General features: G+C 36.2%; 1 protein-coding gene across 1 annotated transcript in view; it reads left to right on the top strand.

Annotated features, from left to right (window-relative positions):
* LOC122326002 (collagen alpha-1(XXIII) chain) overlaps window positions 1–23,787 on the top strand; it is a 78,122-nt gene that overhangs the window by 38,936 nt on the left and 15,399 nt on the right. The window contains exons 3-7 of the mRNA XM_043220676.1: window positions 15,244–15,279; window positions 20,876–20,883; window positions 21,572–21,598; window positions 23,516–23,542; window positions 23,633–23,659. Of these exons, the coding sequence (XP_043076611.1) occupies window positions 15,244–15,279; window positions 20,876–20,883; window positions 21,572–21,598; window positions 23,516–23,542; window positions 23,633–23,659 (125 nt within the window). The remainder of the gene's footprint in view (window positions 1–15,243; window positions 15,280–20,875; window positions 20,884–21,571; window positions 21,599–23,515; window positions 23,543–23,632; window positions 23,660–23,787) is intronic.

Genomic DNA, 23,787 nt, shown 5'->3' with positions numbered 1-23,787 from the left:
TCAAGTAATCCTAAAGACTCTGGTTCTAGTTGCATTAACATAGCCATTATATTAAGGCTGTGTTTGACCAACTACAGCTAGCCAAGTCTTAATCAGTCTTACATTTTTTAGGTTTAAAATGAGACCTTTTAGACTTATCTTTTATGTAAATGATACCTTAGTTCTTTATCTTCAGGATACAATAACTTGACTCTAGCACCAGGGGACTTAACTCTTGCTTAGAAATGTATTTTCATTGGCCAAAGATGTATCTTACTTAACTAGATTAAAGGCAAGCCACCTTAAATTTTTACAGTATACTTCCATTTAAAAGCATTAGTGCATAAGGTGCATAAGTACTTAAGGATACTTTTAGACGTATCTGGTCTGTTTTTTGCCATCTTACCAGAGTCAGCTAAAGAAATTTTAGAGCTTGGCCAGGGAAAAATAACTTTAAAACTTTAAAACACATTTAATTATATGCACACAATTTTTGGGGTAAGGGTTGTGGTTGGTTATGCTGCGGTATATATTGTGGTGGTTCAAAAATTGAAATATCTGTGAACTGTTGCTGAAAGTTAATAATCTATCATATTGAAAATACGCCCTACACCTAATCCAATCCTAAACCTTCCTGATAGTGTTAACAAATGCAAAACTGATGTAAAAATGCATTTGTTGATGCAACCATACCATTTCAACTTTGTTTTACACAGATTTATGCTACTTTGTCAATAGCAAAGATGACATATATTATTTTTGAATATATTTATATATATTTAATTAATCATAAACAAAGGTATTTATCATCAAAATTAATTCATTTAACTTATCCCCTGCAGGGGTCACAGTTATCATCAACATGTTGATGATTGAACCTGTTCTCGTTCAGACTAAATATGAGTTTGTAAAAGAAGCAAAATGTGTTGCCAGTTATGCTCTCGCCTACATGGCAAGTCAATCTGTAAAAACTTTTTCTATGCCTTTACAAGATGAATTGAAATGATTTTCTGTTGTAATCAATAGCATGTCAAATGTTCTTGAGCTTATGTAAACCCATAATATTGCTTTAAACATTAGTAAACTGCATTCTAGTTTAAAATAAACATGTTTACCCTTACCAACCATCCAGCACCCAAATTTGAGTACGTCTGGATTGTATTAAGTTGAATTATAGCATAGCTGATTATAATTTGACTTCTGGGAAATCTACTTGGTAGTCTCGTGTTATTCGGTTTACACATTTTATCTCTATAGGGACCATTTTCCTTTGCTCACTGATGAGGGCAGAACTGATTTTTCTACATGCACTTAAATTAATGCACATGAAATCTCTGTTTTTTGGTCATGACCTTTTCTTCCTCAGAAGAAGGTTTCTTTGTCAGGTCAATTTTAGAGTAACTAGGAGTAATGAGTTGTATTAATCATTTGTAATGGCTATATGTTTCATTTCAAATCACTTCCTGAATATATCATGTTGATACAATAATTCTGGAAGCAATTCATTGTGCCACAATATACGCAGGTTGCCCCTCTGATCAGCCTTACAGGCTCAGTATGGTTAAAGTTAGGAGTAGATTTGTGGTTAGGCTTATATGTCAGTCTGGCAGGCACAATATGGGGCAATTTCCAACAATGAGCATTATCAACAAACACAGTTCACTTCATAACTGTGACAAATCGATGTTTGTACTCTACTATGAAAAAGAAGAAGCTTGTTTCATATTTATTTTGGATGTTGTTTGTCCTCATCCTGCCTTTGTAGTTTTGGTCTTGGCTCTCTTAAGTTTTGCCAGAAAGCAGTCCTTTATTCTTGTGAAATTTGTTGTTTTTCCCAGAAGCTAACTACAAATGCTTCAAATGTTTTGATTGTCCAAATATCTGTAGGATCGATCTGTTGGATCGCAGATGTTGTCCAGTTGTGTAAAATACTTAATCATTAAGCCAAATTTTTTTTTTCTGTTCATGCTCACTAATTCCTTATCTTGGCCCTTAAATCTTCGGATTTCAGGAGGAATGTCTTCTTGGGTGTGAAAACTACACTTAGAGCACTGACATAAATATGTCAGACTCAAAATCTCTTTGTTAAGTCGTTATTTGCGAAATATATTTTCTTAATAGGAATTTTGCTGTGTAAACAGAATATTTTCTCCTCTGTTAGACCCCAAATATATAATTCATATTTGTCTTTGACATGATACAAGAAAGATTTTATATTTTTAGCTGACTCTTTTCAAATAGTTGATTTTTGGCAAGTTGCATGGAAACCAATGAAAGTCTACTGGACCACAAACACAAAATTTGTACATCCTTTCCAGAACACATTTATGTGTTGGAATTTTAATGCACATTTATGACCATAAATGAGAAAAAGCAGTTCGAGTAGTTAAAATGTAAATCAAACTGACCTAAACGCAAGGAATAGTTACCAATAAAAATTTTACTTTCTCTGATGAATAGACTAAAATTTAATTTATTCACTAATAATCTTCCTATATGTATATAGCTGTCATATTGCTTTAAATAACTTTAAATACTGTAAGTACAAGAAAAAAGGACTACGTTTGCAGTTTGCAGTTTGCAGACTTGACAGCCTCTGGCCCCTTTGAACAATTGTTGCATGTCCAAAATGGAATGACTGGGAGTGACTGAATGGCAAAAATCACACCCGTCACAGCACTTCTTTATTCTCATGTTAAATGAAAACATTTGTTTGCTAGTAGTGTTTACTGAGGGACATATCCACAACAGCGAGCGCTGAATGGTTCGGGTGTTTGTTCTCTCTGCACTGGTCTGTTATACCTACCGCAGACACTCATATACCAAACAGGTCGATGAATCATTTTACACACGCACAGCTACCACACCAAACTCTTAGGGTGTGTATTTTAGATTCTGCAATTCTGCAATTAAAAATAAACCAATAATAAACCAAACAAAATAAACTGCAGCAATAAGATCCTGTTCGCATAACTCGAATGTGTGTAATTTCTGCTTCTGTGTTTGTATTGCATATTTTGTTGGTCCATCTGGAGTCCAGAATAACTTCCCTTTTGCAGGGGCCTCTTCATAGCAACTCTGTTGCTAAAATATGTTGATGCCACAGCCATCGACAGGCAGTTCAAGGCCTGTTCTGGTTTCAAAAGCATTTTCCTCATAATATCGGGCCGGATCAATCCGCCTCACTCTTATGTCATCAGTGCACATGGGCCGTCTTCTTTTGATATGCATGTAAATACCGCAGTCGCCCTAAACCCTTCAGTCAGATGAAGGAGTCGACTTTACAGCCCATCATTTCTCCAGAGACTAACAGTTTGATGCGATCACATGATAGGTGCAGACCCCAGTGTCCCCCCTCTGGAACCACGGAGGAATGAAATCAATTATGTGCACATAGACGAAAACATACTTCACAATTATATGCAGAATTCTCAAGTATGTCTTTGAGGAGACAATGGATAGCATTGTTCAGAAAGATAAACATACCTCTAAAACTTCATTATGTGGCTTCATTCATGCTTTGCTGGATGTCAAAGATCCAAATAAATCAGAAGATGGAGAAAATGCTCGGCCCTTTTATGGGGCGTTCAGTATTTGTTGTTGAATTATAAAGCCTGTCATTTCTTAGCGGGGTGTCTGAAGGAGACAGGAAGATCAGATGGCCGTCTTGGAATCTGTGGACAACTCATCCCAGATCTAGTTTGCATATGGTCAGACATATTTTTCCACTGCTGTATTTGTGTTTGTGTGCACAAGAAAGAGAGTGAGAAAGAGAAGAAAAGAGATACTAGCTATTCCAAAGAAAACATTGTTGTGGTATATAGCAAATTTCCTGTGTAGTACCGCTTTACAGAAAACATCATACTATTTACTGCGTGTCGTCATTTTCTCCACAAGACGTGATGGTGCATTTTTGATGTGTCTTGGCAACTGCTGTGAATCCTGATATGCTTCACTCTTTCTTCAAGCTTCTACCTAAAAAAGGACAAAGGCCTTTTCACAGTTTTGTATGTTATGTCAGCATATTTGTGGGTTTTCCATCCGTATGACCTCACTTAAATGGGTCGTTTTTAGATAAAAGAGTTCATTGTTCAATGGTTTTAGTACTCAAAACCTTCCCAGTAAAAAAAAAGGCCATTTATTTAAAAAAAAAAAACAAAGAAAAGAAACTTTTATTTCTGGTTCTGCAGCATTCTAAAGCCAGACAGTTATCGATACATAACTGCCCACAATTACATGTCATCAGTTTTCCCTCTTCCATTTAAATGGTAATTCATACTTTATTTGAGGTTTAGTGTGTAATACAAAGGTTGAATCAATATAACTGAAAAGTTTGGGATCAGTAAAAAAGTTAGGATTTGGTTATTTAATTATTATTTATTTATTAATCCTAAAGAATCCTTTGCCATAACAGGATTAAATAACATTTTAAATAAAATAAAAAAACAACTGCACAATTTGACTTTTTATTCATATAAATACAGCCTGGAGGATAAAATCTTTTTTTTTTATCTTTCTTAAACTGTCCTTTGAAAAATAAATCCTCTTTTTCAGTCCAGATCAAATCTGTAGTTCAATATCAGTCCCAGGATCATTTTTAAGTATACAGTAGATATGAAATGCCAGAAGAGATGCCAGCACCACATGCCTTTATTAACTGAGTAACTCATACAGATCAAATTTTTCACTAATACTATAATGATGCACTTCCAAACTTAACTGTGTTCTGTAGTGCCAAAGGAAACATGCTGCGGTACATGGCCAAGCACAGGAGAAGAGAATCAGAGCACTTCTATTGAAAGTGGCGGTTTTACTGTTGACTAATAGAAGCTTGCTCTCACTTACTGTTTGAGTTGCTCTCTGATGGGTGAAGTGCTTGAACAAAATGTTCTTTAAAAAGAGATGAATCACAAACAGCGTCATATCGAAAACAGACCAGCATAAATGATATGAATTGATTTTAGGTTTAAGAAAGATTTAGGTTTCCTTCATTTTATTTAAATAAACAAATATCCTAATATAAATATACATGTATTGAGAATGAAAACCCACGTAAGTTATTTTAGATAATTAATTTGTATTATAATCTACAATTCTGGTAAATACAGGTAGGTTTGTGATTAGGGATGCGACAATATTATAACCTAGTATTATTGCTGATAACTGATAAATGGCAGATAAAAATGTATAAATAAATGAAAATTAAACACTTAAAACTAAAACCAAGTGTTTTAAATGTTAGAAGTGAATATAGTTATAACATTAAATATGTACCGTTTTGGATGTTCATTTTGATAAAGATTATGTTTAACAAGTTTTTAAATTAGTGTTTTATGACTTTGAAGGTAATCTTCAATTGTTTAATAATTATGTAATAATGCATCTTAATGTATACAATTCTAAATGAGAACAAAAAAAGGTTAAAAACGACATGACGGTGAGTAAATGATCTATTTCTGCTGTCTGGCTTCTCTATTATTTCATATGTTCTTCAAATATTTATGTTTCTTTTTAGCCTTTCTTCCTCCTGTTGCTTCATCTTCATTTTAAGATTTATAGCGTTGTCATATACAAACCCTCTTTATAGTGGCATAACAATAACAATCTTTCATTCCTAATGGAAGGGGAAGAATTATTGAGCTGTCAGCGAGTATTATTCTCAAAGTTATGAGCACTTGGGTTCTTTTGACCTCTTAAGGACAGTCTTTGAAAACACAAAACATATGTACACATAACATAAGATATTTATGCGTGCACGTTCACTTCCCTGCATGCGTCAAATACACAAGCTGTATACTATAACCTTCTTCTGTACTGTATATCTACTGTATATGTGTCCACTTTAAACAGTCCACAAAAGAAGGAGTATTTACATGACATGTATCGCATGGAGTCTCGATATTGTCTAGAACTCTAGGGGTGCTAAAGCAGAAGACCACAGAAACAGGATATGCAGCTTGAATTTTCCAACGTGGGCCAGAGATCTGTCTTCACCGGCTCATTCTCCACTGTCTCCACTCTTCTAAACAATGACACCCTCCCTGCTGAGATCCCCTCTGGGCAGCTTTCATATCAGCGTTAGCTCTGTCTGTTCAGCTGGGTGACAGAAATGTCTCAGACTCTGGGGCCGTCCAATGGGAGTGCTGTTTACAGCCTGTGAAAACACCAGGTCGCCACATCTGGAGCCATCTGGAACCACCCAACCTGGAGATCTCCCCCAGTCTGTCTACATATGCACAGCGTCTGTCTTCTCTAGAGGTCAGGAGGATACACGCAGACGGTTGTTCCCTAACCTTTTTTGTCTCAAATACTCCCACAGGCCTATCAGTTAGCATTAAAGGGATAGTTCACTCACAAGTAAAACTTCTGCCATCATGTACTCAGCCTCATGTCGCCTGGATAAAGCAAATTCAGTTTTTTTCCTCTCTATACAATGAAAATTATTGGAGCCCAATGTTTTTTTGGACCCTGCAGTGATGACCCAGTGGTCAGAGGAAATCATTTTGAATGAGCTGGACAAGTAAATCAAATTAGGTGGTTTATTAAAGTGGCAAAAAAAAACATTTACAAGTTTAGATCCAGAGTTTAAACAAAAATTGTACTACATGGACAAAATGTAAAGCTGTTGTCAAAAAATATCTATAACATATCTTCTTGTTCATTAGAGACCTTAAGGGTGAGACAATTTACCTTTTTCAGTGAACTTTGCAGGCTTTACCCTTATAACCAACACCAAACCTTACGCACTTACTTTAATGGACATGTATTTATTAGTGACCACCACCAGAATAGTAATAAAAAAAAATTGCATACTGTGAAATTAAAAAACAACAAAACAACAACAAAAAAACAAGGCACATAAACTAGGATAAACAATTTAAACTTTTGACAGTTTTAGGGCCAGTCATCAGACAGTCTAAGTATTAATAAATTATGCAATTAAGTCATAATAAGCTGTTCAAAAATATTCTACTCATAATGATGATACATTTTGATTGATGCTAAATATTACATATGACAGTGCTGCAAAATTATTAGTTATTAATTAATAGTTAAATAAATAGTATTTAACATATTAATTGACTAATTAATTATTAATACAATACTAATTGTAAAAATTATCTTTTGCTGGTGAGAGTCTGTATGGTCCCTTTTTTTCTGTGGCTCAGAAAACCAGATGACATCACTGCATAAAACTGATGTACAGTCAAACCAAAAATTGTTAATTCAACTGTGATATTGATCAAGCAGTGGTCTACCAGTAAAATGTACAAATAATGTCAATAATGCAAAAGGACAATAGTAAAAAGCCAATTTTTGGTCAAAGGCTGTAATTAATTGATACAGTGATGTCATCGTCCAGCCCAGTTCAGTTTAAATAGTTTCTGTCCGATCAAGTCGATGATATCGCTGGAAAAGTGTCAGCAGCAAGGAACCAAAACCTGGAAAAAAAATTGGGAGAAACTGAGGGCTCAAAGGTCATTCACATTTTTCCTTCTCATACTAAGATTTCTATGGATTCCCTGAATCTTTTCACAAGATTAGCTGGTAAACTCAAATACTCCCAGTAACCTGCTGGTGTATCTGGTTGGGTCTCACTGGTTAAGGTGATCCCTTCGCTCTTTCTCTCTATGCTTTGAGCCCAGGGTTGCAGGAGAGTCTTTCGGCCGGTGGCCAGCATAATGAGCAGAGGGAATGTTTTCACAACTGGTGTGCATTTTCCCTTCACTAGAGGCTTACTTATATACAATAGCATTATTTTCAGAATAACGAGCAGGCTCCAAGGAACTCATGAACCACGTTAGCAAATACAAATGCTGTACCTGCATTTCATCGTCTCTGTTATTTCCCAGTTCTTGTGCCATTAAAGCAGTTTTTTTAAGAATGCGACTTTATGGAGTAGCAGAAACGATCGGTAAGATAAAGGCTATATGATATCGTGTTCAGTGTCTTTACTGTGTCATGCTGCAACTGTTAAGAAAAAGCAGAGAACAGTGGGAGATTTACAGGGTAGTCAAAAAGGGGTCTTTATGATAATGAACAGATAAATCAGGTGGGAGTCTGGGGTACCAGCATGCAGTTGCCCCTGGTATCAGAGACTAACCATCTTTGTGTGCTGACTGCTATTGGCCCGCTGATGAATTGCTTCTCCTTCTTAAAGGAATACTGCTTAGTATAAGACGAGAAGTTTTAGTTTCATTCCTGTAACTTAAATATTTATTCTTTTGGCAGGTTTTTTAAAACATTAATGTATATGTAAGTTTCTAGCGATTCACACCCACAGCCACGTTGTTGCTAGGGCTAAAGAAATGCTGCAAAACACAACACTAGCAATGCGAAAGTCATGGATTCAATTCCCAGGGAACCCATGAACTGATAAAATGAATTGCAATATAAGTTGCTTCGGATAAAAACATCTGCCAAATACATAAATGTTAATGGTGTGTTAACATTCATTGATTCCCTCATTAATGAACTCATTAGTGACAGGAGAGGCCAGAGGTAAATATTATTACTCCATATATAAACTCAATGGATTTGCCTCCCGTATGTGTGTCTATATAAATTTATGAGAACATTTGGCCAAGCTCAGCTCGTTCATCATAGGTGTGCTTTTCATGATATCAAGCTCAACAAAAGTTTGTGTTCTTTGCCAAAGAGGTGCCGTTTGTATTTTATTTAAGGGTATGATCCTCTGTCTCATGGAAGAAAAAGGGGTAAAAATGATCAGTCTATTCTCCTTTACTTATATCTCATTTTATTCGACAGCTTGTTTTGATGCCTTCAGCTGTTAAGCCAGAAACTGCAAGCCAAAAAAGACCTGGAGTTTCATTAGTGAACTTATGAAATATAATTTACTGCATAATGACTTATCAGGCTTTCCAGGAAATGTGACCTTAATAAGGAGAAAATTGGCTTCTTCTCTAATTGTAAACCCTACAGCTGTGGATGCACCTACTATACAAACCCTAACCTGCACATTCCATAAAAGACCAAAAATGTGTCTTTGATATAAATGATTTCAAAGAATAACAATGCTGTCATGGGTTGTTTTAATAAAGGGATATTAAATATAATTTTCTAAAAGGTCTAGGTCATGCTTTTCTCAGAAGTCTAATTATTACATTCTTTGGTTTGAATCTAAATAACAAAACACAATCAGTTATGTGTGCACTGACTTGAACCTATTTCCAGTGCAATCTATTTGATTAGATATTGTACATCAGTTCACCTGGTGATCTCAGACCTGTTTTTCGTTATTGTAGTTCTCTCTTGATTCATTATGCTGAGTTTCATAATGGAGTTTTCACTTCATCAGAGCTTTATGGTCACTAAATCAAGAACATTTACTGTAAACCCAGAACCGCTCATACCTTCCTGTTCAACCTTTGCAGGGGCTCTTTGAAGTGAAACACCGGGGTGTCAAAATCAAACCCTGTTGCTCATCAGCTCAAATGAGCTGTTTATTCCAATCCAATGCCATAAAGTGCCTTAATTTGAATCCAACCTCGGTCCAAATCAGTTATTATAGCCAAACATAATGTATTCTGTAATACAGATACTATTATGCTATTTTGGCAATGTATTATAAATAGACTCTGTGCCAGGAACTGACACATTTCAGTGCGTGCCGTACACATTGCTATTTACTTTGACACTCAGGTTACATTATTAGTAGTTAAGTAAGGCCAGGCTTGTGAATATTGAAGCAGATTTTGTGGTACGATCCTGTCTGTGGATGATTATTTTATATTAAACGTCATATTCTGTCTGGGAGATGCAAAGCAAACATCTTCTCACACGGGATAAGTCAGGTTGTGTGTTCCAACCTGTCATTAGAATTTTCTAGCAAAGCGTGACTCAAAAGATCAGGCTGTAAAATGGTTTGCCGCTCACCTCTTGAGGCCATACGCTAACGATTATGATAAGATTATAGCGGACCGGACTCCTTCCAACCACATCGGTTACTTAAAAAAAAATGAGCAGAGAAAAAAACACGCTGTATTTCGAACTCATCCAAGGGAGAGAACTTTTAAATTCTGCCCTGCAATCTTTCTGGGTTTAACTAAGACAGCTATTGTTAGAGACAGCTGTGAAGGATGAGGCGGCCATTTCAGCTGACCAGCATCCAGTTTTTTATGATAAACTGCTTCAATAAAAATAATTGCGGTTTTTGGAAAGCAAATCGATATGGAGCGTTTAGGTGTCACAGCTGTGAGTTGTTCACAGGCAAGTGCAGCAGAATATTTTCTTCATAACATGCAAAGATCTAGGTGTAAACCTAACTGTACTTGATTAGATTTGCTTAGAGCTGTTTAAAAGCATCAGCTCATCTGTTATGTGGTTTGTTTTTCATATGTTCTTAGAGGAGTTCAGGAAAGACTGCATACTATAATCATTTGACTGATTCATTGTTGCAGTTCTTTAACCACGTGTAACTGCAGCTGAATAGCTTATATGGATCATATTAAATTAAAATCAGGACCATGGCTGTTTTGTTATACTGGGCTCTCTAGAACGTGCTCCATGCAAAATGTCTGAGCATTTGATTTCCATTTATAACCCCCATAAATAAAAGTCTAGGCAGACACTTGATTTATTGTCTTTTATCTATCGTGAGAGATGTCTGCGGACAGTAGCAGGAAAAGAGGGCCGTAGAGACAGATATCTGCACTAAAGTTCTTCCAAGGAGAGAGATACAGCGATCACTGGAATACAGGGGTTCAACATGGGGTTATAGATTTAAAGATCAGTTTAGAAATGCATCAGAACAACTTTTTTATAGAAAAACTAATGCACAGTCTGGTAAAGAATTAAATAAAGTATGTCTTTTTTTTGCTGTTGTTGCTGATAAAGTGTTGCTGATTCTTGAATGATTATTGAATCAATGACTAATATTACAATGATAAGCATAACACATAAAATTACAAAGTAAAAAAAATAAACTATTTCTACCTACTTCAAAATTCACATTGAATCCAGTGTATAACTAGATGTTACTTAAAATTTTTTTGAGAAATTTAAAAGCGTTGCAGATTCCTTAGTTCTTTCTTGGCTATCCAAGGTAGTATTTACAGCCAAAACATGCTCACTATTTCAAATTCTGAAACATTTAAAGACACCATAATGCAACATAATAGAAATTCACCCTAGATAAGGGGTGACCAAACGTTTTTCTGGAGGGCCACTGTCCTGCAGAGTTTAGCTTCAACCCCAAACACACCTCAACCAACTAATCAAGATCTTTTAACTGCTAGGTAGTAGCTTGTTAGAGCTAAACTTTGCAGGACATTGGCCCTCTAAGAACAGATTTGGACGTAGGCATATATATTCCATAGGCAGATCTTATGAAAGTGATGCATATTAGTCCTGGTAGGTAGGTCCTTTGAACGTCTGCCATCACTGTTGTATAAATCTTAAGTCTTCTATTCTTTTCAGATAGGCCTAGCGGGTTAATTTAGTCATGGTTTTCATCCGAGTCTTTGATCTTTGTTTAACTTAATTTTTTTTTAACAATATGCTTTTCAAATCAGATGTTGTCATCTTTATTTCCAGCAGATCAAGAAGAGCATGTTTGGAAAAGTGTACTACCGCTATGCTTACGCTACCATGAGAATATTTTTACAAATGATTCATTGCATAGTAGGCCTATATACATTGTTCTCAGTATGAACATTTGTAAATTTGCTTTTTTTAGTGTAACCAAGAAAAATAGTTTCATATTAAGGTGTAAAAGGACATCTGTAATTCAAGGAGAGAACGAACGCATTCTATGTAGCAGTTGAGACTATTGGTTGGTGTTGGCGGCAGTGGTCTGCAGCGGAGCCTTGATATCTTAAGATGTTGATCAGCCGTCTTCATCTCAGTCTGGTCTGAATTTGATCTTGGGTGGGTGGGTGGATAACGAGGGGGCAATTAACGGCTTTTCCTCCCTCTTTTCACACCCTTACTGCCAAATGAGCCTGTTCTCTGGTGTTAAAAATTAACTTCTTAACATATAACACCTGTTCAATTAATGTCCAAGGAATTCAGAATAAAAGACCCCCTTAATTACACATTCTCAGGCCTCTCCTAATACAACACTGATGGAGGGCCGAAGCACTTTTTCAAGCACCTGACAATACTTTGCAATCAAAGTGTTAAGGAATTAATTAACGTCAAGTCTTTTTGAAAGCTAGGTGTAAATGTTATCAAGGGCTGGTTCCTTTTTTATGTACACTCATGTTGGTCTCAAAGCATTCACAAAGGAAATGTCTTGCATGAACGTGCCGGATTTCATTAACTTGCTGCATTTAAAGTTACGGGCTGTAGCTGCAGAATATTTGAATGACCCAGATGCTTTGTGTGCGACTTTTGAGATAAATGGTCAAATACTGTAACTAAAGATCTGATTCAGGTTCATTTGTATTGCACTTATTAAAATAAACTAGCTTTAAACTATGATTCCTTGCGTTTTGCAGTTTTCCTGTAGTTTTACATGGTAGTCGTCTTTGTTGAGTCAATGATTCACCTTAATGAGCAAGTCTTTGAATCATTCACTTTACAAATTCTTTGGATGCGTTGACAATCATGGCCTCTGATGCTTGTTAAATGCATTAATATAAATGTGAAGGTATTGGGGATGCTATCTTCTGGTGAAACAAAATTTATTCGACAATACACTGATACACTAGTATGTACTAGTGAATACTTGTTAAGTGTACATTGTTGTTCACTTATTATTGATTTTACATACATGCCATGTTGTAATAATAGTAATTTGGAAATGTCATATCACGTGGCATTCTTACTCTGTGCTGTTCATGTCCTTGGAGTTATCTATGGATATGGTTTCTATGGCAACACTATTAACGCCGAATAGGCTGCAGCAGCCAGGTGATACAAGTTGTAGCTTACTGAGAATTCCCTGTTAATCAAGTGTAGTTACGAAGATGTGGATTTTTTACAAGTTAGAATCTCGCAATTATGATAATTACGACATTATGTGAACGCTCTTTGAGGTATACTGTGGAATAGAATGTGTGTACTTAAAATTGTGAGTTATGACTGAAGTGAGAAGAGTTTTCTGAAGGTTAGAGGATGAACAAGCAGATTTGTAGAGATATTCATTGTATCAAACTAGCTTAACAAACAGACTTTTGAATTACCATTGGGTTTTACACTAACATCTTTCTTCAGTTTTCATCATGAGGATTTATTTTTAATACTTTAAAGCATGCAGTTCTTAGATAAGAGTGTGCTGAAAATGGTCAAGCGCAAAGACATCGAATTGCAATGAGTACGCTATAATTGCTAACAACCATGTTTACTGATCAGGCTTAATTGTTTATTTTGAGATGTATTAATTCTTACTTTGTCTATTTTGCAAACCAGCATGTTTTAGTTAGTGCAGTTTGGGTTTTAATGTAAACTTGTTGACAAGCATTATGGTGGTTTCAATAAGGAGAACAGGAAGTGAACTCTACCTCCAAGCATATTTGGCAAGGGTAATTTCAACAGTTAAAGATGCATAAGCTAAAAAGTGCCTGACCCAGCTTTTCCCTGTGATAAATCTCCCACGCCCAGATCATGCCCTGTAGAGGGGAGCCGATGTTTATGCGAGACATTATAAGGGTGTTGGTATAGATTACCACAGATCGTAGAGCGGAGTGTGCAAAATGTCTTCCATATGACATTCACATCACATCATAGCTGTCAGTCATTCAGTTCATGACATTTTCACGCAGACCATCATTTCCATTTTTTTGTGTGTAAATTCCCCAAATGCTAAATAGCACCAAATATAGTGTGTTTGCATGATGTTATGACAAATATTGTACTCGATATGGTTGCAAACTTTGAGACTTTGTAGTATAATCAGGTTTTATGTGAGTAATAAATGTTAGAAATTAATCTCATATGCCTCACTTTTAACACAGGGCCTGTTGCAAAGGTTGGGGTAGAAGTATGTCTTTTTCCTACAAATAAAAAAAGCATGCGCATTAGAATAATTTAATTTCTGTAAAAGAACAATGTGTACAGTATTGTCTGAGGGAAAATGTCTTTATTACACCCAGTTGTTTGGCAAATCAAGAAATGCCATACTTTACTTGCCACTAACTTGATCAATTTGATGCATAACATCTCAGTGGGGAAAATGAATCCAGAAGGTCTCAGAAGAGCCCTTTCCGTGTAGATAAGACGCAGAGCATCTGTGAAAGGTCAGAAGTAACAAAAATAGCCAGAAAATTAACAAAGGTCACTTTTGGTCCACTATAGTAAGGCATATGAAAAATGTTTTTATCAGGCTAAATTATCTCAAATTGATCAAAGCAACTAATCCTGCTATATACTGTGTTCTAGTGGTGGCATCTTAAATTATGAATTTATATTGTCTATACCAGGGATGTCTAAACCTGTTCTTGCACTGACATGCAGAATTTAGCTCCAACCCTAATTAAAACCATCTACAGATCCAACTTCCAGGCAAGGGTTGAGACTAAACTCTGCAGGACTTTGGCCCTCCAGGAGCAACATTGGACAGCCCTGATCCAAATCATTCAGTATTTAAATTATAGCTAAACTATTCCAATGCACACAGACTTTTGTAGTGTTTTCTTGTAGTTCAGTAGAGCATGGCACTGCCAAATGCGTAATGTAATTCAGCTTTCTGGTATCCACTAAATTCAGCTTTCTGCTAGTCTACTTTGTGAGAAGTCTTTGTGTTTGTTTGACCGGACCTATATGATGTCATTTTTGGCTACTATTATGCTGCAGAAAAGGGACTTTTCCTTGCAAAAATTGTCTTTCCTTGTGTCTGTTGCAAGGCGTCTTTTCCCACCTCTCTTATCTGGGGGTGAAGACTCCCAGAGAAGTTTCCACCAGAGCTATCAGGCCTGCTTGTGGAAAGGGATGTGTTCCCCTTACATTGAGGAAGGGATCAGTGATATCTGCACAGCCTGTTGCCAAAGACAAGAGTTTATGTCACATATACAATTTAATTGGTTATATTTACCATTACGTGATGAAAAGTTCCCTTTTGCTCATGTTTACTTTTTTTTTTTTTTTGTGAATTTGCTGATTGGTTTTATGATGACTGCTGTGTGGATGGTGCTTCATATCACTTCTCCGTTTACAGTAGACAGATGTTTTTTGGGGTTTTTTTTACATGTGAAATTTTACTTAAATGTATCTAGTATGACCACAGCTGTAGGGGTCATTGACCAAAGTTATAAATTATACATAAATATATGCAATTCACCCACCGTTACCCTCTTTTCACAGGTCCTCCAGGAAAACGTGGAAGAAAAGGCAACCCTGGTGAGTGCCTGTACATGACACACAAGTTTATACATATCCAATAGTTTAAAAATGACCTGAACCTAACCTAAAATTACAGCAAAACAAATGCTAAGCAACTTTCAGCTGTTCTCCAGGATAAAAACTGTCAAGATCCTCTCATGTGTTCCAGACCTTTCATTTTTCATGTCATGTTTGATTTGTATTTCATTGAGGAACCATTGAACAGATGGAAATGTCCGTTCATATTATGCGGTTAGGAAAAGGCTTTTTCTCTGTGGTAGTCATTGTGACATTGCTATCACGTTGTTCATGGGGGTTGAAGAGGGAAATTTTACTGCTTATCTTCTAACCTTTGAATTTGAGGACATCATGATTCAACAAGGAAAAATTATCATAATTAATGAAATGTAGCTGCAGAGCTGTGCCTCGTAATCAATAACATTTATAGACATTATATTATTAGACATTTTGTAGCTCACTTGAGTATTAGTAGACAAGGCCTTACCCTCCATGTCAAACCCCACAGAGAGAATTTTATATTTGACTAAAGTATTTTAAATACACTCTGTACTTGTATAGAGATTGCATACATTTGCAGCAGCCATCAGTCTGGATGTATTTTGTCCATAGACATTTATAAAATAAATTATTTTATCAAAGTTTTAGACATTGAAATAAACCCCCAGAAATGATTACTCATATGCAGCAGATTTCACCCTGTATTTGAAAATATATTGTAATTTAGTGCAGTGCAGCTTTCTCTGGCTTTCTGTATTGTGTGAAAATATGCAGTCAGCCCATGATAACAGAACTACAAAATCACACCTAATATAAAATGACATTTACAATTTTTTTAATTAGGTAGCAACATTTCATCACATGGCTTTTGCTGTTTGTTTCTCGTGCATTCCAGTAAAGCAGGGGTGATTAAGGCACTACTCTAAATAAGTAAAAAGTCACTGCATTGCTTCTAACTTTTTGTGAGAAATGCAATTAGCTCAATGATTTGACAATGATAAATAATGTGTAAGTTTAGTAGTTCCTGTTGGCCATTCAATATAGACCTACCTTTCTTTCCTCTGCAACCAATCACAGGCCTTCTCAATGCTTGGGCCCTTTTGCTTCAGCCCTGCCTATCCCTTATGTTAACCATATGTACACTATTGTACAAACTTGAGAATGATTTAAACACCACAAGTTACCGGAGTATGTCCTTCCCTTAATGACCATTGTGTACCCACAGTGTAAATGGTCTCAAATTGGTTTCTGGAACATCGATAATTATTCACTATACTCAAATGGCCTCCAGAATCATAAGATCTCAATCCAATAGAGCACTTTTGGAAGATGGTTGAATGAGAGATTTTACATCATGGATATGCAGCTGACAAATCTGAAGCAACTGATATATCATGTTCATATTGGCCAAATTCTCTAAGGAATGTTTCCAGCATCTTGCTTTTTTGTAGTAGTAGTATTGCTACATGCTAAAGAAATAGCTTGTTGTATTTATGCTGAGATATGCTAAGAACTTATGTTATCTACTTGATAGATATATCAGTCTTGTTTTATGAAATAGCTAAGTATAAACAGCTGTCCAAGAAAACTGCTTCCTGAAGTTCTTTCCTTCTGGGAGGTCCTTCACTGCTCCTTCCTAGAGTTATTAACATATTATCATATACAGAACATATAATTATTGCATGCCAGGCTTGAACACAATCGTTTACACTTGCAAAATGTATCATGCAGCTGTTTACTGACATCTCTGGTCAATTTAAAAGCTTTTATAGTCCCTTGGATGCAATATAAAGTGGATTGTTTTGTATCTGGAAACCTTACACGTAACGCAACGGCCCATTTCTGATTAATTATTGGGCGGGTGGTAGCAGTAAATAAGGGAGATATTTTTCTCTGCCATGGAGCTGCTGCTCTGGTGGTCTAGTACATTTAGTGGCAGGCTCACTATGTTCATCTTCAGTTTTACTGTCGTGTTCACGTATATCATCACGCAAGATGTGTACTAATGGACCAAATTCATCACATCATGCTCGGCATGCAGACTGGAAGTGATCTCAAAGCAGATATGACACACTAACTGCATGACAACAAGAACGTACCCCACATACGCTCCATATACACACAGATATTCAAACACATTGTCAGAGGAGAAGAACTGTGTCTTTGTTCTGTGCGTGATGACTTTGGCCGGTTGATGGGAGGACCAAGGACCTCCAAAACACACAGCCTGGTGTCCATAAAAAGCTGCTCTCCTGCTGCAGGGCTTTGGGTGACCTGAACTTGACACAGTGGGAATCTCCTTTCCTCTATTTGCCATGACAGAGACGGATCAAATCCCTCTCGTGGCCGTGTGACTGAAAGCACCCTTATCACCACTGCCATTTGTAGGAGTTATCGCTTGTTTACATGGCTCTCTGATCCTGTGCAGGGAAGATCGAAGATCTAGATCCTCCCAGCGCCGCTTGTGTCTCCAGATCTATTCTGCGTCACATTCCACTCCTACTATCACATCCCTCAGGCAGCAGAGCGGAGAGACATGCCAATGACTGTCTTGTGCATTATGTTCATTGCGCTGATCAAGAGCGAGGGAAGCTGTGCGGCACAGGAAATAACAACCCAGATGTCTACTTGTGATGCTTCTGACACTCCATAAAGGGTTACTGCAGGAGCTTGACCCCACCATGAACTCCTGTGTTTTGCATTGAGAGCATGAGTCGCGTTGTCGGTATATACAGCATAGTGCTGAAGGGACTCGCCAATAAATCAAAATTCATCAGGGTAGATTGCAGACCACCGCATACAATTTATTTCACAAGAATGCTCTTTTGGACACCAGCATCGTTCCCACACTACTGGAATGTTTTGGATTTCTCTCTTGCCTGAATACATTAAGGATTCTCTAGATTCACAGACTGCTGAATCTGTTAAGTCGGCACCAAAAAAGCACTGTTAAATGTATTTCTGAAGCATTTTAGCCTTCTAAGTGCAAAATATCTGTCAACACAGAAAATCCCACTAGAAAACAGTTATTATTTTTACAACTCAGACTTAATTAAGCTCTCAGCTATGATTTAATTTAGCATTAAATCAGATGTTTCTCATAAAATTCCTTTGCAGAAATAAAACGACACAAATGAGACAATTGTTAACATGCAGTACAGAATACAGAGTTCTAACATAAGCTGCTAAAATAATTTAATTTTAGAAGAATTTATTGAATTTTGAGTTTATATGGAAATGTCCATCTTTAAACCGCAGACTTTGAGAAGCTGATTATATCTTTTCTGATACTAAAGACAAAGACACATGTGGGATGTAGTACTGTGCATTATAGTTTAGAATTTGGCTGATTCAAATTCAGAAGTGCCCTCTAGGTAAAGTTATCAACAGAGTTAAAGGGATAGTTCACTTTGAAACTAAAATCTGAAGTTTATCAGCTTACCCCAAGGGCATCTAAGGTGTAGGTGTCTTTTTTCTTTATTAGATTCAATTTTGAGATTTTTAAGTCAAACAGTTGTAGTCTGTCAGTCATAAAATGGTCAGTAAAGGGAACTTTCTCTATGAGAGGAAAAAAGCATGCACAGAGAAATCCAAATTAAACCATACCCTATCACAAAAATACATTGAAGGCCTAAGACACAAACAGTATTTATATATTTTTTATATATAACAGTATTTATATGATTTTTCAATGTCTTGTACACCACCATGTCTAAATGATCTGCAGGCTTCTGCTTCAAGTCATTCAAGCAGGTTTGATTAAAAGTCACAAAATTCACTAATGACGAAAAAAAGACACCTTAGTTTCTTTTGGGATAAACTTCAAATTTTAGTCAAAATTTTGAAAATGACTTAGGAGTGTAAGAAGCATCAAATGTTTTTCACTATATGTGATTTCTAGGTATGTTTTCATAGTGTTTGCTCTGTAGTTGTATATATATATATATATATATATATATATATATATATATATATATATATATATATATATATATATATATATATAATATTCAGCAAAATTAAGAAATTAAGAAGTCCCACTTACATATTAGGTGTCTTTAGGTAATTGATAAAATAATGGATTGCTGGTACAAATGTAATTGTGTTTACACTGAATTGCAAAAAATTTGCCACCATTGATGGAATATGGGTAAGATTTGGGCAGGTTTAGTGGTATTATTTCAACCTTAAATATTGCCTGACGTTTTGTATAGTAATGACTTGAGTCTTACCACATGCTTACAAATCACTTGGTCAAGTCAAGTCAAGTCAGGTCAAGTGGTTTTTTATTGTCATTTCGACTACATATAGCTGGGTAGTACATAGTGAAATGACACAACATTTTTCCTGGACCTGGTGCTACATAAAGTCACACACAATACAAAAGAAACTCACATACTGGGCTAAGACAGTGTCTTAACCACATAAAGTGCAAAGTGTGCAAACAGCAAGTAAGTAGAGTGCAAAACCCAGTGTGCAAACTAGTGCAAACAGTGCAAAGATAAAAACAGTGCAAGAACACGAAATACAAACAACAATAAATATGAAGTGCACATCAATTTATTGTTGTTTGTATTTTGTGTACTTGGATCAGTTTTCTAAAGTAAAGATCATGGTAATCCACTAATAATGACTCAAGTTTTACCAAACCTAAGAAAAGGAATTATTATGCGGAGCCTTACAAAATCCCCATTCGCTTACAATGATTACTAGAAAGGTATCATGTTATTCACTTTAGAATAGTGATCTAAATAATTAGTAATTCCTTATAAAGACTTTAGTAATATTTGAGTCATTACTAGTCAGTTACCATTAGAAATAATTATACAAACTATGGACTGGTATGTAGTAGTTCTTAGTAGTTCTAAAGGAGGTATGAAAAAACAATAGTTACAAATTATCTAATATAATCGACTAAGCACTATAACTTACTAAATCATTAATTCTTGTTAGTTACTAGAAGTAACTAGAGTGTTAATGTAATCTTTTTCTTCTGTGTAGTTATTCATTTATGACGGAACAGTATTTTAACAGTGTTAATAATCTGTTACTAATACTATCTGTTTATTGAGATGTAACAAAATATAACAATATCTGTGCAGTACTAATTCAATTAAAATTTTCTTTCAAATGTAGTGAAATTAAAGTATTTCTTTATTGTTTTGTGTATTAAGTGTGAAGCCCTATACCTCTGGTTCCTTCTTCCTTTGAGCGCTATCCACCTATCCACTTCACAACACACAGACGTTTGCCAAATCTGGAGCTGTTCAAAAGTGGAAACGAAACAAGGGTCCATTTTTATATGCGCCACTATCTTTTGATTGATAAATACTATGAGCCAGAACCAGGTTTCTTCCAGGTGCAGACACTTGAATTCTGTGTTTGTATGTACTGTACACACTGACCTCATCGATTCTGACATCTAAACGGATATGCATGGATATGAGTTTAATTCCTTATGTTGACAGAAAAGAGACAACATATTAATCATTGTATAATTTATTATTTTATCATTAATATCCTGCACGATTACTCTTCAGTGCAACAAACTGTTGTGACTGTTACATACAACTGTTTGTTTTTCTTTGTGTTTCAGGAATTCCAGTAAGTACCCCGTTATCACAGAGGCTTTAATTCAGAACAAATGTTTGTTGGTCTGGAGGTGGGCAGATACAGCATGGCATGCCGTATTGGCTTTGCAGCCTTGATATAGACTGCAACTGAGGTGAGATAAGATGAAATGGAGAATATATGCTCCAGGAGACAGATTCTGAATTGATCGCACTCCATTTTTCACTGTCTGGCATCCATCCTGACTGCCTGTATCGTAATAACCAGGCATGCCTTTAAATAAAAGTCCAACAGCTGATTCAAATCTTTTCAAACCTTCACACACATAGTAAACATAGTACATGTATGCATTGTAATACATAGTACATGTTGAAATGTATGTGTACGATCCTCCTTATCATAGCAACAACGCAACAGCTTTTATTGCTGTGGTTGCATCACATTTCTCAACATGAGCAGAAAGCCACAATAATAAAGGAGAAGAGTGCGTAAACATGCATGGTTGCCCCAAACACGTTGCATTTTTATGAGCTGTTTGTCACATAAGCTGTGTTTATGTATTGCAAATGGACTATTAAAAACAATGGCACAATGCAGGATGGAACACTTGAACAAAGTAGGATGCAAACAAACATCTATCTTTGAAAACAAACAAACAGATATAGTAGATTTTTGTGTTTTTAATTGTACTGCTTCTTTTTCTTTCTTTAAATCATAACAGGGTTCTCCAGGACGAGATGGCTACCCGGTAATTGTCACACACTGATCACCTGATCCCATCTGCTTTAACCACAAGCTCACACAGGACTTGGGGTCTCATGCAGACCTCAGCTGACAGACAGTGTTAAGTGTCATAGTGCGCCACCTGCTGGACACATTAGAAGTTATTGCTAAAAAGAACTAAATAACCAAACAAGGTTTTTAGGGTTAATGCAGTGGTCTCAAACTCAGTTTTCTATAGGGGCACAGCTCTGCACAGTTCAGTCCCTACTCTGTTCAAACACACCCGATGCAGCTCATTAAGGTCTTCATGATCATTAGAAACTACCAAGCAGTTGTGATTTGGAGATGGTTGGAACTAAACTCTGCAGAGCTGTGGTCCTCCAGGAATTGAGTTTGAGACCACTGCTTTACAGATCCTTCAACATTCAGCGATTAACTTAACATACATAATTCATGCATAAACTAGCTGATGCCATTTGGGTTGGGTTTAAACTGCCACATGAGATCTTGTATGCGTACTGTTGGCCAACTGTGGTTGCAAGATTGTTACAAACATAGTTCTAAAGTTTGGAATTCCCTGAATCCATAGTTCCAGCAAACATTTGTAAACAATATTGCAAAATCTCAAAATTTTAAATTTGTTTAAGAGAATTAACACAATTAACAAATTGCATGCATTTATAGTCGATTACACAGGCATACAAAACATCTGTATCTATGAAACATGAACTTTAAACCCCAGAAAAAAGTTTTAATTATCAATATTAGATAAGCTAATTTAATCATAACAAATCTTCTTATTTGAACAGATTTATTATTTTGAGTTATTATAAAAAAAAAGTCATTCTTGATTTTTTTAACCGATACACCTACACAACTCTTACAGAACAAAGAGATGTTGTTCTTTCCAATAGCTTTGCTTTTAAAAGAGGCATTAGTTGCGTGAAGCCTCCCTGACAGGCCATCGTGATCCAGATGCGATCAGTTGCATGCGTTGGCAAGCTCCGCTCCGCATAAAGATCAACTGGGAAATATGGCCCTGTGTGAAGTCTCTCCAAGCATAACAAGAGAGCTGCTCCAAACTGAACTGTGTGCAGGACTGCACCACATGTGGCCCTTACCGGATTTCCAACTGCACTCAGAACTATCACCATACAAGTCATCCATTTCTTCTACATCATGCTAAGTAGACTGACATGTGCAACCCCTTTGTGCTTTCCTGTCACTTGTCCATAGTGAAAGCACAAGCACACGCTACCAGATCAAGACAGACATCTCTATTGTCTGTGTTTCTTGACTATGCTCTTCAGAATAAAGACATTCAATGGAGAAAACTATTAGAAATATCTTTATTGTTTTCTTAGTCTAATTTTACAATGTGCATATGTTAACACATTGTTTTAATAGATGTTGCGTTTGGATCTACACCACCTGTTTTACATTTATTATGGCTTTTTGTTCTAAAGGTTTTCCAATAAGAAATGTTCACATTTCATTTAGTTGGCTTAAAGTTTTCACTGGTCAGAGACTTAGAGTGCACAGACCCCTTTCAGCACCTTCAGTGCCATGGACAGCGATTTCCTGTCATTTAGTCTGAGCTTACTGAAGCCAGTGTCTACCTCCATCCAATATATAGTATGTAACATCCAATGTATAGGACCAAATGTGACAGAGGGCAACTGGTAAGGCAGTTTAGGACTGGCGGATGGGAGTGAGGTTTAGGGTGAGAGTAACAGAGTCTCCCCTGATCTCAAGAGGTGCACCAGTGACTGATGCTAGATACTGTGGTCTTTAGGTCTTTAGGGTCCTTGTTCTCCCATAATGGCAACCTGAGATAGAATTCCACATGAAAAAAAAATTCTCAAATGCCACTGTAGGGAAGTGCTAAAATAATAAATTGAAACTATAAAAAGTCATCTTGTTCTGTTTCTGTCTCTCACAGGGTCCAATGGGTATGGATGGTAAACCTGTAAGTGCAACATATTTATTGCTGCACAATAACACACGTTATGCTGTTAAAATAGAATAACTTCTAATAACAATTTCTCTCTTCTTATAGGGACCTCCAGGTCCAAACGGTAGCCAGGTAGGTTTTTTCATCATTGAAAATGAAACTGTATTTTTGTGTGTTTTCTGTGAATTCTGTCATGGGCCAGTTTTACATGTTAGATTTCTAATGAAGTCATAACAGCAACATCTGGTATAAACCAGCCC

This window comes from Puntigrus tetrazona, chromosome 21, assembly GCF_018831695.1.
Source record: "Puntigrus tetrazona isolate hp1 chromosome 21, ASM1883169v1, whole genome shotgun sequence".
In the NCBI taxonomy this organism is placed as follows: domain Eukaryota; kingdom Metazoa; phylum Chordata; class Actinopteri; order Cypriniformes; family Cyprinidae; genus Puntigrus; species Puntigrus tetrazona.
Note: the sequence above shows the minus strand (reverse complement) of the source record. Positions and strands in the feature narration are given on the sequence as shown.